This window comes from Dermochelys coriacea, chromosome 22, assembly GCF_009764565.3.
Source record: "Dermochelys coriacea isolate rDerCor1 chromosome 22, rDerCor1.pri.v4, whole genome shotgun sequence".
Taxonomy (NCBI): Eukaryota; Metazoa; Chordata; order Testudines; family Dermochelyidae; genus Dermochelys; species Dermochelys coriacea.
The window spans coordinates 17688214-17704984 of NC_050089.1; the positions used below are offsets into that span (position 1 = coordinate 17688214).

General features: G+C 49.0%; 1 protein-coding gene across 7 annotated transcripts in view; it reads right to left on the bottom strand.

The window, feature by feature from the left end:
- Positions 1-11750, bottom strand: part of FXYD6 (FXYD domain containing ion transport regulator 6) — a 34156-nt gene extending 22406 nt beyond the window's left edge. The window contains exon 1 of one of the 7 annotated variants that reach the window (XM_038380845.2): positions 11634-11750. Coding sequence is in view for 1 of the 7 variants with exons in the window: in XM_043500860.1 (XP_043356795.1) it covers positions 10013-10082 (70 nt within the window). In the remaining 6 variants the exon portion in view is untranslated. Of the gene's footprint in view, positions 1-10012; positions 10108-11047; positions 11402-11633 lie in introns of those variants that run through there. The other 6 variants (XM_038380843.2, XM_038380847.2, XM_038380844.2 and 3 more) reach the window with 6 other exon arrangements.
- Between the last annotated feature and the right edge of the window lie 5021 nt (positions 11751-16771).

Consider the following 16771-nt stretch of genomic DNA (forward strand, 5'->3'; position numbering starts at 1 on the left):
CTACACGCATTAAGTGCACGGCTCGCTCTCTGTTGCCTGGGGGATCACCAAAGCCAGAAAAGCTACAAAATTTTTTTTTTTAAGTCAGAGATATTTTGTGTGGATTTCCTCTTCCTCCTGCTTATGCGGCAGTTCAGACTTGCTGCACAGCATCCCGTGGAGGCTAGAGCCCAAGCTCTCTGAAGTTAATGGACTCCAGTTTTCACAACTACAGCAATAGCCCGAAGGGCAGCTGGCAGAATCAAAGCAGCAGTCTTCCCTATCCGAGAGGCCCCGTCCCTTTAAATTGTAGGCTACGTGACCGGTGGGGACTGTGGCTTTTGAGAGACTCCATGCCACAGGACTGCCGTGAACAGAACATTATGAATGAATTTAGTTTACATATTAGTGACGGGCCAAATCCCAGAGGACGTACTGTCAGATTATAAAAAAACAACAGGAGGACTTGTGGCATCTTAGAGACTACCAAATTTATTTGAGCATAAGCTTTCATGAGCTACAGCTCACTTCATCGGATGCATTCAGTGGAAAATACACTGGGGAGAGAACATGAAACAATGGGTGTTATCATACACACTGTAAGGAGAGTGATCACTTAAGATGAGCTATTACCAGCAAGGGGGGGGGAGAAAACCTTTTGTAGTGATAATCAAGGTGGGCCATTTCCAGCACTTGACAAGAATGTCTGAGGAACGGTGGGGGGTGAGGGAAATAACATGGGGAAATAGTTTTACTTTGTGCAATGACCCATCCACTCCCAGTCTCTATTCAAGCCTAAATTAATTGTATCCAGTTTGCAAATTAATTCCAATTCAGCAGTCTCTCGTTGGAGTCTGTTTCTTAATTTTTTTTTGTTGAAGAATAGCCACTCTTAGGTCTGTAATCGAGTGACCAGAGAGATTGAAGTGTTCTCCGACTGGTTTTTGAATGTTATGATTCTTGACATCTGATTTGTGTCCATTCTCTCTGGTCACTCGATTACAGACCTAAGAGTGGCTATTCTTCAACAAAAAAACTTCAGAAACAGACTCCAACGAGAGACTGCTGAACTGGAATTAATTTGCAAACTGGATACAATTAACTTAGGCTTGAATAGAGACTGGGAGTGGATGGTCATCACACAAAGTAAAACTATTTCCCCATGTTATTCCCCCCCCCACACACACACACTGTTCCTCAGACATTCTTGTCAACTGCTGGAAATAGCCCACTTTGATTATCACTACAAAAGGTTTTCTTCCTCTCCGCCCCCCCCCCCCCCCCCGCTTGCTGGTAATAGCTCATCTTAAGTGATCACTCTGGTTACAGTGTGTATGGTAACACCCATTGTTTCATGTTCTCTGTGTATATAAATCTCCCCACTGTATTTTCCACTGAATGCATCCGATGAAGTGAGCTGTAGCTCACGAAAGCTTATGCTCTAATAAATTTGTTAGTCTCTAAGGTGCCACAAGTACTCCTTTTCTTTTTGCGAATACAGACTAACACGGCTGCTACTCTGAAACCTGTCAGATTTTACTCAGTCCTGGCTCAGGCAAAGCTCCCATGCACTGTGCGTAAAGACTGCGAAAGGGCTTCTGAAACGTTTTTTTACTGAAGCAAACACTCCCCCGTCTTGTGCAACAGGCACATACTGGATAAATACAGACATACCTAAATATCTTCCCGCTTTGTGTGAACTCACCGCAGCCAGAAAGGAGGGCTTAGGAAAAGACCACATTGGTTTAAGCAGTATAGACTTTGCATTGCAACCCTAGGGAGCAGCCCAGCTGTGGTAACCTACACCAATCTGGACTGGCTCTGACAAATGGGAAAACCTGTTTTCTAACATTTTTTGTGCCTCTTTTCTCCATTTGGTTCCTGGGGGGGGTTGTGCCAGAGTTCCATTTTTTTCATGACATTTAGCAAATTGGGTATTTTTCACATTGAAACATAATTTAAAATTTGATTTTTCGCACATGAAAAGTCATCTTCATACCAATTAAACTGCAGAATTGTCATGGTTCTCACTAGAGAAAGAAGACTATCATTTTGGAGTGAAAAATGAACCCATTTCTCCCTCAAATGAGTATGTTTGTGTGAAACATCATAGGCTTTTCATAAAATCAGACTGACAGCTGTTTTTGTGAGACTGAAATAAAATGAGAAAAGCAAAAATGTCAACGGTTGTGCAAACATTTTCTACAGCCTGATTGCATTGCACTGCCTTGCGCCTTTAGACTAAGCTGGCCAAGCCATGGAGCTGTTATTTGCCTCTGGTACAGGCATCCCTACAGTAGGGCACTGTATAAATAATGAGAATAGCTGCGGAAGGAGTGTCTGAATTATCTCAGGCAGAACTGCCCCATCCCTGGCTGGGTTCTTCAAACCAAACTGTAAGTTTAATAAACACCGTTTGTAAATGTTTTTCCCCTCAGTAACTCTAAATCTGTAACCATCAAATATTGCTAAAACACATACACACAAATCCCCACCAGTCAGGAAGGCAATGTAGTTCCATCTGACTTTAATCAAAACATGTTTTTTCCCTGTTATATTATAAATAGAGATCTAGACACAGGGGAAAACTGAGCAGAGCTACACCAGATGGACGACATTCTCCTTTCCCTCTTGTCTACAGCCAGCCACAATTTGCAATAGAGCAGTAAAACGTCATTCACTTTTCTCACTGTCATCATCGTGGAAACAGCAGGCAAGTAGATTTTGTGCCTGGACTGATAAATGCTTGTGACAATTTTGCAACCTGGGCTATAAGCATACATGCATGTACACACAGGCACGCACCAGGATTCTGATGCCATCGCAATCAGTTAGCCACCAGAACACCTTGATATGCCAGTGCAGAGCCCTCTAATCCACAGTCACCTATGCAGTGATTCTTGCTTTCTCCGACTATTCACCGGTTCCTTGTGGTAACAAGGTAGGAGATACCCAGGCACAAGGCAGCTGAGAGAGAAAATTCCTGAGCCAAGGCAGCCGTGAGACCCCGTTCTACAGACCCAGCTAACGGAGGGTGGAGGTGTCTCGTGGCTCGGGTCTGGCTGGGGTTTTGGTCCAGGGAGCAGAATATGGGGGTGCTTTGTGGGACAATATCTTAACAGAAACAAACCAGGGCACTCCGCAAATAGGGTCAAATCCAAAGCCCATTGGAGCTGATGGAAAGACTCTTGTTGACTTCAATGGCATTTGCATCAGGCCCTTCCCTTTGCAGTGTGACACTGCAGCCAGCATTTGTAAGGACCAGCTTCCCCTGTGCTCACCACGCCCAATCACCAGTAATCCTGACGACCTTTTCATTCATTTAGCTATTTCCATGACACTCATTGCGATAGTGACTTCCCCTAAAATTCCAAGGAGTGAAGATCCTGCCTGTTTCTCTGGAAGGGGTGAGAGAGTTTGTTTGCTTTGCTGTTAATATTAAATTATAGTTACTCATCTTTCTTCAGCATCTTTTGCCAATGACTCCCAGGATACCCTGTAGGGCCAGTAAGTACCATTATCCATTTTACAGATGGGGAAAACTGAGACTCAGGGAGGTGAAGTGACTTGTCCTAATGTCACACATCATGTCAGTGGCAGAATCAGGAATAGGACCCTGGAGTCCTGGCTTCCAGTCCCGAGTTACTGTGACCAAGACAACACAGTCTCCCCATGCTGTCTGCCCTACTTTCAAAAAATCTCACACTCCCTTGCGACAGCATTCACCACAGAAACAAGAGAGTAACAGGTTTCAGAGTAGCAGCCGTGTTAGTCTGTATTCGCAAAAAGAAAAGGAGTACTTGTGGCACAAGTACTCCTTTTCTTTTTAAGAGAGTAACAGTGCTTGTTGGGTCATTACCATTACTCTCCTTTGCGTTGCAGTAGTGCCTACGGGCCTTAATCACAAATCAGGCCATACCATGTATGTTATCCATCCCCGCGCTAACACAGGGCCAGGAGCTGAGCTGCTGAAGAAAATCTTGGCCATGTAGTGAACAAATCGCTGGCCAAATAGGGGGGCCTTGTTTATTGGGCCCCACTTGAGTTTTCTTCAAATCTGACATTTGCAGGGGCTCCTCCCCTTGGTGCAGTGCAGGGCCTGGCCAGCTATGCAGGGACCTACCACCCTCCAGCCTGGGCAGCCTTGCTTTCTCCCTGGCTTTAGAGCGGGAGGCACCAGTGCACAGTAACCACTGCTGGCTGTTTACTTGGCTGAGGCCTGGCTCCCTCAACATGCTGAACCACTCAGCCACCAGGCCTGGAATTAATCCGCTCTCAAACTCGGTCCCCAGCTCACAACAGGGTGTGGAAGGATGCACGTGGTCTTGTGAGCGGTACTGGACTGGGACTCAGGAGATCTGGGTTCGATTCCTGCCCTTAACCCGCTGGGTGACCTTGCACAAGTCACAGTCTTCTCTGCGCCTCTCTCCCAATTGTAAAATAGGGATAACAGTCTTGCCTTTGTAAGCGCTTTAGAGCAGGGACCGTCTACAGAGCGCATAGGGCCCAGGGGCCCTGATCTCAGCTGGGGCTTCTGGGTGTTGCCATAACCCAAGTGATAAATACACTGTTAATGTTTTCAGTGGCATTGTTGACACGTGTCACTCCATGAGATGCACGTAGGCTCAGGCTGGCTCTCAGAGAAGGACTATCTGCCTGTACAGGCAAACCTCCAGTTCCTAATCACACTTCATCTCTCAGGGAGAGGACAGCACTAGCGAGAGGTTATCTTCCCCCGCCGGAGGGGAAATCACTACCTAGCATCAGCTAGCAGATGCTGTGTGGCAGCAGAGGGCTAATGGGGAGCAGGAGGGGAGGACGTGTGTTATGTCTGCAACCTCCTTCCTGCAGCTCAGCTGTTCATGGCCACCTAGCAAGGGGGCTCTCATCCCAGCACATGGCATGGGAGCCATCATCTGCACCAATGCAAAGTCAGGGCAGAGAACATGTAAACGCTGCCTACATGGGACAGTGGCCAGAATTCACACATACATGCTACCCCACCTCTCACACAGTCACACCCAAGACAGGCAGATATTTTCAACTTTATGATCACGGGGTCACTGCGCTCTCTATACCTCTAGCCTACATGCCACCCTCAGAACCGCCCTATACTGAACATATTGAAAGTCATAAATCTCTCTCCCCATTTCCTTGTTTCTCTTCAAAAATCCCCCCTTGCAATTTTTCATTCTCCTCACGTTACTGAGGCGGGGAGGGTGAAAGCCAGACAGACAAACACAATCTCTTCTGAAGGCTGATCAGCCCCTCAACAGCACTGAAAACTCTCAAGAACAAGAAAGGTGATTTGTAAGAGACTTGGAAAAAAAAATTTAAACACTTATTTTTAATTGTTTCAAATAGATCAGCCCATCAAGTCTCAGCCATCAGAATTAACGCTGGGCAGTCGCCTTCTTCTTTCAAGTGTCCTCGGGACATCTCCCAAAAACTCAGACTGAGTTAAAATCTCCAGTTTCCCTGCAAAGCCCCAGAGCCCTTGACAGGGCTGCTCAGCTGCCTGAAGGAAGTACGAGTGTACGTGTAAGAATGGACATTTGCAGCTATGCGTATAATGTGCTCTTCTGCCATTTCACATCAGCATCAATTTGGCTTCTCATGCAATTGTTGTTATTATGTCTCTTGATAGATTTCCAGCCTACACACTTGTACCATGCAAGACACCACTCATAACTTTCCAGGTCTGCGCTGATTCATATGCTGGTAGGATGAGAGACTCGAGACAGCTTTTGCTAAGATTAATTTGTCACTTGCAGGCTTGGGATATCTGCCAAAAGCAGAAGATGCTCAAAGGAATCCTAGTGCTTTCAGGAGATCCGGGGATCCAAACCTCAATCCAGGCTTCCACTGAGTGATCTAATCTCAGATGCCACCAAAAGGCCAGAAACCACATGGATCACTCGTGATTAGGGTCAATCAAGAACAATGAGAACACCAGAATGATCACAGATCACACTGGACAAAATTACGAGGCTCTGTTCCTCCGCCCCGGGCCCTGAGCTCTTTCCTTTACTAATAAGATCACACAAAACAAGTCTTCTGCAGGTTTTTTCCCTGGCTCCAGGCAGTCATGTCTTAACACATCAAAGAATGGCTGCCAAATCAGTGTGGAGGTATTTGTCTTGGCCCTCAGTCCTCAGCTCCTCAACATGACGTGCATCTCATAACATAGAGCCTGGCAGACCGAAAACAGCCAAGCTAGTCCTTTCTCCGAGGAGTATCTCAAATGGGATTATTGCTGTGCTAATGGCAGGCTGTGTGGAGCAAGCAGGCTGGGAACTAACAGCGTCCGCTGCGAGGGAGGTGAGCAGGACAAATAAAACTTGCCTCTCGACGAAGCCAAACCAATACATTGTACAGTTTGCTGCTGGGAATGGAGATTCTGTTTAGGTTGTTTTTCATAAACATTCCCTCTATTCATTTGTTCAACACCTACCGAGACCACTGTAATGACTCTCTTATGCAAATACACCTCTACTGCCTCTACCTTTTCCTGCTATTCCCCATTTGTCTGTTTACTCATCGGTTGCATATTGCCTAAATCCTGGATGGCAAGATCTCTGGGCCACGAACTGTTGATGTCATGCAATAATGGATAAATAATACTAATAAATGTTACCTGATGCAGTCTGGTTTGTAATATCTATGTCCTGGGAAGCAGTGAAGTAAAGGCCTAAGGTTTGCTAGTTCTACCCCTTGCTGATATTGACAATATTGGAATACTTTCTTAGTCAACAGCCTGTCAAAGAATCCACACTCTGATCACCCCCTCCAAAGCGATTTGCTCTCATTTTAAAAAGGAATGGCTGCTTTTAACTGCATGTACATAAACAAAACCAGACAGAGGAGAGAGACAATTTCCCACTCCATCTCCTTAGCATTAATGGCAGCACAGCCAGCATAGAGACAGATACACACCACGCATCTCCTCATTCCTGAGTTCTTCTGGCTGGTTCTGATTATAATCATGTTTTGCACTTTACTCCTGGGGGAATTCTGCGCCACTGCGCATGCACAGAATTTATGTTCCCTGCAGATTTATTTGCTTCCCCGCAGAAAAATGACTTTCTGGCAGGGAAGCAAAGGGAAGCCACAAGAGTGACCCTCCCCAGCAATAGGTTTCAGGTGCCCAGGGCAACTGGCAGAGAGGTAAATCACTGTGGGGCAGGAGGCAGGACTGGGAAAGACCCGGCTGGTGGCTCCTACCCTTGTGCTGGGCTCAGCTGCTAGTCCCGGCTGGGCAGGACAGAACTTCCTCCGCCCCTGCACGGCATCAGGGGCCGGGTCAGACTCACCCCAAGATTTCTCCTCCAGCTGCAGGAGGCTCTGCAAACTCCGCCCACCCCTGCTTCCTGCACCCACCGCTCCTCAGCTGCAGGGGAGGAATCCCTGTACAGGGAGCTGCTCCCCCATGCGCCCAACCCCCAAGCATCCAGACCCACACATACTCAGACCCTCCCACCGAGCCTCACCCTCCACATTCAGAAACACCCCCCCGATGAGCATCCAGACCCACACATACTCAGACCCTCCCACCGAGCCTCACCCTCCACATTCAGAAACACCCCCCCGATGAGCCCCACTCCCCCTGCACCTGGACCACTCCAACAAGCCACCCACACCCAGACTCCCACCCCACCAAGCCCCAACCAGCTGCACATGGATCCCCACCCCACTCCCCCAGCATCTGGACCCCCCACTGAGTCCTCCACACCCAGACCCCCGCCAAGCTCTAACCCCCCCCACACCCAGGCCCTCCCACCCACTGAGTCCCAACCACCTTCATGTGAACCCCCTGCAGAGTCCCATTACTGTTGCACCCAGAATCCCCAAACAAGCCCCTGTGCATCCAGATCTCCCCCCCACACCCAGATCCCTCACTGAGCTGCCCGCCCCCAGACTGCCCCACACAGAACCCTCTCAACCCACACCTGGATCCCCCCCACACTAACTCCCTCCCAACTTGGATCCTGCCTTGCACCTGGCACGGAGCGGCAGGGCCCTGGAATGTTTCTGGGGCAGGCCAGGTCCTTGCGCTGTGTCAGGGCTGGGTGCAGCCTCACTGCTGAGTCCATGTCCTGGGGGGAGCTGCACAGTGATCTCCCATCTCTGTTCATCCAGTGGCCTGTGGTCCCCAATGCCATGGTGGATCCTCCACATTTATTTGACAAATACAATTTGCAGAATTTTACAGAATTTTAAAACACTGTGCACAGAATTTTTATTTTTTGGCACAGAATGCCCTCAGGAGTAACACTTAGCACCCCAGCCTGAGCAAATGCCAGAACCAGTCCTTGGATAATTTGCAATTATGGAAAGAAACACCTTGAGGACAAACATGTGAGAGGAATAGATTTAAGTTTCTAAAGTTTGACATATTTACGAACATAAGTACAGCCATACTGGGTCAGACCAATGGTTCATGTAGCCCAGCGGCCAATGCCTGGTGCTTAAGAGGGAATGAACAGAACAGTGAATCATCAAGTAATCCATCCTCTGTCACCCATCCCCAGTTTTTGGAAAACAGAGCCTAGGGACACTTCAAAGCATGGTTTTGCATCCCTGCCCATCCTGGCTAATAGTCATTGATGGACCTATCCTCCATGAAAGTTGTCCCCACTACAGAAGTTTAAACTACTGACAAATTCACATCTATGTGTGATATTTTATCCAGGCCAGCATGTGTCAAGCAATCACATGTAATTAAAACCTAAAAGTAAAACACAAATCTCATAGCAACAAGATGGCAACCAACTCACCCCACATCAGTCAGATCCCTCAGCGAGTCTAGAGAGGACATCGTAATACGAATGTTGTTTTATACATTTCCCCTCAGCATGGAATTAGCAACTACTGTCCTTGGTTTGCAGCATCTAGAACAGCTAAGAATCTAAAATGTTATCTGTCATTCCTCAGCTACTGTTCCCCTGCTGCTCGACTCAAAGCCACACTGTATTTCTGCAGAAACATTTCCATATGGGAAAAGGAATTTAATTCTTGGGAGTTTCCCTCTCTTTAATAAGGTTTTCTTTTTGTTTTCAACCCAGAGTTAAGTGCTAGTGAAAACAACCTACAGGAGTAGAAATTTCATGTCATGCTGAGAACAGGGCACACGACACCTCCAAACAGCGGTCTCATTGAAATCGTACAAGAGAAGCTAACATAAGTCATAATCCTCATGCAGCTTTGAAAACATTTCTTCAGAGGCTGCTCTTTCATGTTGTAAAGCTTCTACAGATCCAGATATGCCACCTGTCACTGCCCCTCCTGCAAATCACTCCTTCCAGATCTGAACTCTATTGGATGGATTCAGAGATACAATTTTCAGGACTCTTTAATTAAAGATATAGCTAGAGATAGATAGGGCCTCCCTTTTCCTCTGCAGGATAAAGTGTTTGATTTGTTTATATTACTGCAGCTTAATTAAAATATTTAATAATATAAGAAGATGTATTTCAAAACATTTTGATATACACAACTAGATGCTCCTTTGCTCTTCTCCAAATCCACGTGCATTACAACACCCAATTAGACAAGGGGGATTTTTTTTTCTAAAATCAGATTAAAAGGACTGCTTTCCGGATGTGGCTGTGCGTATGGGAACGTGTGTGTGAGTGGATGTGAGGGTGTGTAAGTGATGTCTGTGACTGTGAGAAGAGGCGTGTGCAACTGTGTGTGCACGTGTGAGGCTGTCTGGGAGGCTATCCGTGCATATGTCTGGATGAGTATGCAAGATAAGTGTGTGTGTGTGTGAGTGTGAGTGTGAGAGAGAGAGAGACTGTGCAAGAAGGTGCCTGTGTTTGTGAGAGTGACTGTGTGTGCATGCTCATATGAGTGCGTGGAAGTGGATCACACTGTATGTGTGCACTAGAGGATGCCTGTGAGACTATCCACCTAGCACTGATATCCGTAAGGTATCTCTGCCCTTGGATTGTATGGGTGTGCACACGCTTGTGCGGCTGCCTGTGGAAGAGGGGAGACGGGGAGCAGGCAAGACAAGAGCATCCTTCCATACCAGGCAAGGATAACTGGTATCCAGGCAACCATGTGAGAGAGGGGGAATCATGGTACCAGGGAGTTGGCATGGAAACGACAAGGCAGGTCACGTGCCTGGAATAGAAGGACTCACAATGAAAAGAAGAGACGGAGACATGTGCACACGCAGCGCCAACAAGTAGCTGGGTGGGAGGCAGCCAAGGGGACGCACCGTGAACAATGGGGCTCCGGCAGGCTGCCTGCTCCAAGCACCCGGCGTCCTCCTGTGCCAGCCCAGGCCAAGCTGCCGACAAAGCGCTGCCCTGCAGACAAGGGGGGCAGTGGGAGGGATGCACGCCTCCCAGGCATGCCCCCCAACTCCCAACCAGGGGTAGGGGGCACAATGCATGCCCTCCATCCCTCCCAAAAGGGGGGCTGCAGGTCTGCCCACTGGGGGGGTGAATGCCTGGTGGGAGGGAGCATGGGGGGCCAGGCCCCAGGCTGGATGGGGGGCTAGGGAGGGGCAGGCTGCCTGCTGGGGGCGGGAGCTGTAAATGGGCGGGGGGGGCTGCGGCGGAGTGGGGGCCGGGCTGTCGGGGCACGACACAGGGCGAGCCGGGCCCTGGCTGCTCCTAGTTAACTCCCAGGTCACGTCGCCTGCCGCCTCCCCGCCGCTTGTAAACTTCACAATCCGCTATGGGGGGCTGGGCCCCGGACAGACAGAGCACGGTGGGCGGGGGAGACCCCAGTGGGGGCGGGGGGCTACAATGCCAGCAGGGGAGATGGGTTTGGACTGACCCCGCCCGGGGGGCTCCCCACTTGGAGCCCAGGACCCTCCTTCCCCCCCACCTGCCCCCGAACGCGACGCCCTGGGGGTGGCGGCTCGGCCCCCCAGCTGGTTTCGGGCTCAGCCCGTGAACGGGGGCTGCAGAGCCCGCTGCTCCCGCCGCCCAGCCCCCCCGTCTGCCCCGCCGCCGCCGGCTGCAGGAGAAGAGCAGCGAACCGGGGGACACGCGGGCGGAGCCGCCCCGCCGCCCCGCACCCAGGACCCGCGGGGTGGCTCCCCGCCCCTTACCTCCCGCCCCCGAGCCGGGGCCGTGGGGGGCTCTGCGGCTGCCTCCTCCCCCGTGGAAAGAGCCGAGCTTGGCGTGTGCGCGGCGCAGGAGAGAGCGCTGGGCTGGGCGAGCGGCTTACATGGGAGGGCCAAGCTGCACCGCTGTCGGCTGCCTAATGGCTTCTCGGTGGTTTCAAACACCCCGTCCCCGTCCCCGTCCCCGTCCCCCTGCGGCGGGCTGCGCCCTGGGCATGGGCATGGGCATGTTTGCCGGCCCGGCAGCGAGGGCGTGCTGGGCTGTCCGGGAAAGGGGAGGTGGATCACAGCGGAGTCCGCAAGGAGGGGCGGGAGGAATTTGCAATAATCTGTTGCTTGACGCTGGGGCGGGGGGAGAGCGTGGGCGAGGGAGAAAGGAGGAAACAAGAAAAGAAGGAAACATCCTTCACTGGGAAAAAAGTGACCGGAGCCAAAGGAGGGAGGAGGGAGCTAACCACAGGCCTTCCATTTATGGGGAAGCTCCAGCGAGTGAGTCTTAGATGCCCTTGGCAGAGCGGATGGCTTGTTCCACACCCTGCAGCCCCTCTTTAATTCAAGCTTTGAGACGCACCTGAGATTTACTCCAGTGTAAACCAATGTAGCAGCAGCGTTCAGAAACCAGACCATGAATGGAAGGAACGTGCCGCCGCCCGGGCTGCCTCTGTGCACACACACAAGGCTCGTTGGGCTGCTCCGGCGCTGGGAGATGGCGGGAGGGGGGAGAGAAGACACTCTGGGGAGCAAAGCAGTAGAGCCCCTCCTCCGGAAAAGAGAAGGATCATTTCACAGGGACTGGAATGGAAAACAACAGCCTTCAACCTCTGCAGCCTCTCCTGGGCGGGCCCTGGGCTGTCTGTGTAATCCTTTGGTTACAGCAGTGTGTGAAAGGAAGTGTAAGAACAGCCATCAGTGCACCCCGTGGAGTGCCCAAGTAACTCCACTGACCTCAGTAAGGAATGGGACACCCACCACCCAGGCACAGTGCACATGAAACTCAGTGAAGTCAGTGAATTAAAAAACTAAGGCGAGACCATTGCAACTCACCTAATATTCACCCAGCTGTGCGGGTGTGAGAGAGCCGCACAGGGTTCCTGCTCACCAAGAGCCAGGCCAGTTACAATGTTCACATCAGTGGGACGTGGATTCAGCACTAGAGAGCTCATGTTGCAGCTCTGTAGCATCCTTCCTTCCACAGGGGTCCACAATCCTTTCCAACCTAAAGCACCACTGACCTGCAGCCACCTCAGGGGCTAACTGGGGCTGGCAAACAAGGGGCATAAGAGGAGGGGGAGTTTTGTCAAGGACACCCCTCCCCTCCCCTTCTCATACAAAAAGCACAATGGCTTCTTTAGAGCCAAATTACACTCCTCTGAACATCTATGAAGCCCCAGGCCCACCATCTCTGGGTGCCACTGCGCTAGATGCAGGATGAACATAGAGTAAATGACCGTCCTTTCCCTGAAGAGTTTATGCTATAATTGGCACTACAGGCAAGTGGTTTCGTGACTACATTTCCCAGGTGAAATGGAGGAAATCCAGACCAGGCTGGTGAAGGCTGAGGGTCAGACATTCTGCTTCAGCACCAGTCCAAGGTTAGCTCTGCTAATGAACACAACTGCTGGATAGTACTTGTGGGATCCACACACAGTACCACTTTCAGACAGACTGAAGGTGGCAGGCAGAGGCTCATGAGACAACCCTTTGGGATGTTATTTATTATACCAAGAACATGACACCAGGGCTGCACAGAAAAATGGCCCTTTCAGTTAAACGCTGCATTGTGTAGGAATGGCCACAAAGCCACATCCTCTGCCAAGCCTCCCTGATGGCAGCTCCAGCACCCGCTTGTTACATTTCCAAACAATCACCTTTGTGCTTTCTCCCAGGCTGCCCCTGGCAGGGGCGCCCAGAAACACCCGCAACACTAATGAATAAGCCTCCTTCAAATCCCTCCTTTGCTATGGTGCCTACCAAAAATTTGACAACAGCGAGGCTGCTGGTGTGCCAAGACCACTGCCTGGCATGGTGACCAATATCGTGTCAGTGTTTCCTTGTACTCTGCCGTCTTTCTGTAACCATCTGACGTCTCGTCTTACAGCTAGATTGTAAACTCCTTGAGACAGAGACTTTTTGTTCTTGGTATGTCCAACACCGAGCACCCTGGAGTTCTGGTCCATGGCTGGGGCTCCTAGCTGCTAAGGAAATCCAATAATAAATAGTCAATAACTGTCTGATCGGTGTAGGAGGAGAATGGGGACTGGGAGTCAGGTCTCCTGGCTTATATACCCAGCTCCACCCGCTTGCTGTTTGACTCTGAGCAAGCTGCTTTAACCTCTTAGCCTCAGTTTGTCCAGCAGCAAAAAGGATAGAACAGTATCTATTTCACAAATGACACAAGCATGGTGAGGCTTAATTTACTGTGTAATTTAAAATTTAAAAGTGCTCTGAGAGCCTCTGCTAAAAGCAGCATTAGCCCTCAGGATGCTTCAGTAAAAAGGGAATGTTTATAAACCGCTCTGAAAGAGCCCTTTTCAAACTAGACAGCAGATGTGGTTCAGTCCCTCAGGAAAACTGCCCCCAATCAGATATCTGTTTTGGAGGTACTGGGAAAAGCAGCCAGCTGGGAAATGTTCTGAGGAGCTCCTCAGAGATCAGGAAAACACTTTGGAAAAGAACTTGGTAAATGTCCTATAAAGGCTTGTTTTGCCTAGCCGCTGTCCTAGGACAATACAGGGTCCAGAGCGAAAGAGGGATTAGGGAGGTGTCAGTTCATCTCACTAACGTTACAGAATAAAATAGTGAAGAGGGGCTCAGGGAAAGGCTTTCTCTTGGGGGGCACCTGGCTAGATAGCATGGGAGTGCCTCAAATTCTTCCCCCTGAAATCAGCAAGAGCCAGAGTGGATTTTCAGAAGTGTGCAGCACCCGGAGCTCTCATTGGCTTAATCTGGTGTTGTAGGGGCTCAGCACCTGGAAAAATCAGTCCCTGGCCTTTGAGCCAACGATGGACCAAAACCTGCATAACTCACAAGGGCACCACAAACTGTCTCCAGCCACAGGAACCAAGGAGGCAGATCCTCTGCAGGTGTAAATTACTGTAGTGCCACAGTGGACAGAGGCAGGCCAGTTTACACCCACCTTACACTAAGAGTCTGGTACAGTTCTGCTTTGCTGCATGCACCATGTGGGGAGATGAGTCAAGCAGTGTGATCTAGTGGGTAGCTGTGTTTCTGGTAGTACACAACGCATTTTCCAGGCTTGATGTTGGAAGATGGAGAATTCACCACTTCCCTTGGGAGTTTGTTCCAGTGGTTAACCACCCTTACTGTTAGAAATGTGGGCCTTGCTTCTAATTTCAGTGTGTCTGGCTTCAGCTTCCAGCCATTGGTTCTTGTTCTGCCTTTCTCCGCTAGACTAAAGAGCACCTTAGGACCTGGTATTCTCTCTCCATAAAGGTCCTCAGAAACTACAATCAAGTCACTTCTCAATCTTCTTTTTGATCAGCTGAACAGATGGAGCTCTTAAGGTCTCTTGCTGTCAGGCATTTTCTCCAGCCATCAAATCATTTTTTGTGCCTCCTGCTTGCACCATTTCCCATTTTTCAACATACTTTAAAAAATGTGGACACCCGAACTGGATGCAGGATTCCAATATCAGTCTCACCAATGCCAGATGTAAAAGCCTCTCTCTGCTCCTATTCACTATCCTTAGAGCCAAGGAACACATTAACCCTTTTAGCTACAGCTTCACACTGGGAGCAGACTCCGTCAGTGCCCCTTAATATCTCTGAATGATCATTCCCTGGGACGTTTTTTCCAGCCTGGACTCTGCTAACTGTGGCTCACCACGGTCTGGCGAGGCTGCGGTGTGATGAGATCTCTAATAGGAAAAGCACCACCTTGTCTGTCTCTGGCAGCCAGACAGTGAACCAGTTTAACAAAATATAACAAAATGATCCCAGGTTGTCAGGGATTGGCTCCGGGGCCTGTCCCAAACTCTAATATTTGCACAATCATTGGTGAAAATAGAGGATATCTGTGGTCATCCTGCCTGTGTGAAAGTTGACTAAAACTTTACAATTCAAATGTTCAAATACCATAGTATCTCCTCTGTGCTGTATTGCCAATCTTTTGGGCTTCAAAACCTTTAATTTCTTTGCAAAGCAGCACTTAAAGAAAAACTAGCAGACTTTGTTGTGTCTAACACAAGCAGAGAGAGGAAGCATGAATTACTTTGAACTAGCGACTGGGAATCAAGAGGTCTAACTTATATTCCTGGCACTGTGTGACCCAGAGCCACGTCCCTGTTTTGTGAGGTCATTTCCCCACCTGTAAAGTGGGGATTATTATAATGACCTACTTTATAGGGTTGGGAGAGGATGCAAGTCCTTAATTCCGGTCTGTAAAAACATTGAGCTCTTTGAATGAAAGGTGCTAGATAAAAGTAAAGGATTCATTAAGACTAATGTGAGAACAATAAACTGCAATTCTTGGAGGGACACTGGGGTTTGTGTAATTGATCTGTAGGAGAAGTTAAGTTAGGGAAGCCCTGGTTAGTGAAATGCACTGGAGAAGTCTAATGACTGCATAGTTAGCATGCAAGTTCATCAGGACAGGGGCTCTTTTATTTGGTTTGTACAGCACCTAACACAACAGGGTCATGCTCTTGGTTGAGTCCTCAAGGTGCTATTGTAAATAAAAACAAGAAATGTTATATAGATGTGTCAGAGTTAATTCTTGGCATCTGTCTTTATCTTGCTTATGCACAACGCCACCTGTAAGTGGCACCATTTGAGCACTTAGTGCTAGCCACACCTGGATGGTTTGTGGATAGGTGCCACATGAGAATCTGACCAGAATTTACAAGAGACAAAAGAATAGGGACAAAAGCATAGAGCCACATGGCAGTTTTAAAAATCAATTAAATCTTAACTCTGACCCAACTAATTCATTCTCTATGCCCTCGCTTATTTAGAGAATAATGGATAAGGGAACATACTGAATTAAAACTGCTAAATGAGTGAAGGTCTTGTACATTAACTGAGCATCACTGGCGTAGTAATAATGTAATGAGGTCAAGTTTAACAATTGCCTGAAAAAAACCCAAAATCACCTGTCAAAGATGAAACTTGCTGCAATCAGAGAAATATTCTGATGGAACAACATCATCTATGACGCCAGGCAAACATATCCAAACAAATAAAAGAATAAAGAGTTACAAAAGGGGAGTTTGGGAAAGACACCACTAATTAGTGGTAGCTTATATGGTGCCTCTCAGACTGTATTAGTATAACTTATATCCTCTTGGATGGCATTGGCCAGAGATTTTCAAATACAGCGGAATATAGGAATTGCCAGACTAGGCCTGTGGCCCATGTAGTTCAGTGTCCTGTCTCTGGCATACCCTGAACCAAGTGCTTCGGAAGAAGGTACAAGGCAGTTATGGAATACCCTGCCTTTGGGGGAAGTTTCTCCCTAGCGGTTCAGCCTCTCCAGATGGGGGTACGGTCCTGATCCCTGAGCATGGGATAGCAGCGCTGGCGAGTAGCACGGCTCAGGACAGTTCAATAAAATCAGAAAGTTCCAACAAAACACAAACAAAATTTGCAAAACTGTTTCTGATTCCCCCTCCTCCATTTCCCAACCAGCTGGGGGCGGGTTGGGAACAAAATAAGTGATCAGCTGAACTGAGAAGCAGGCTGAACACCCCTG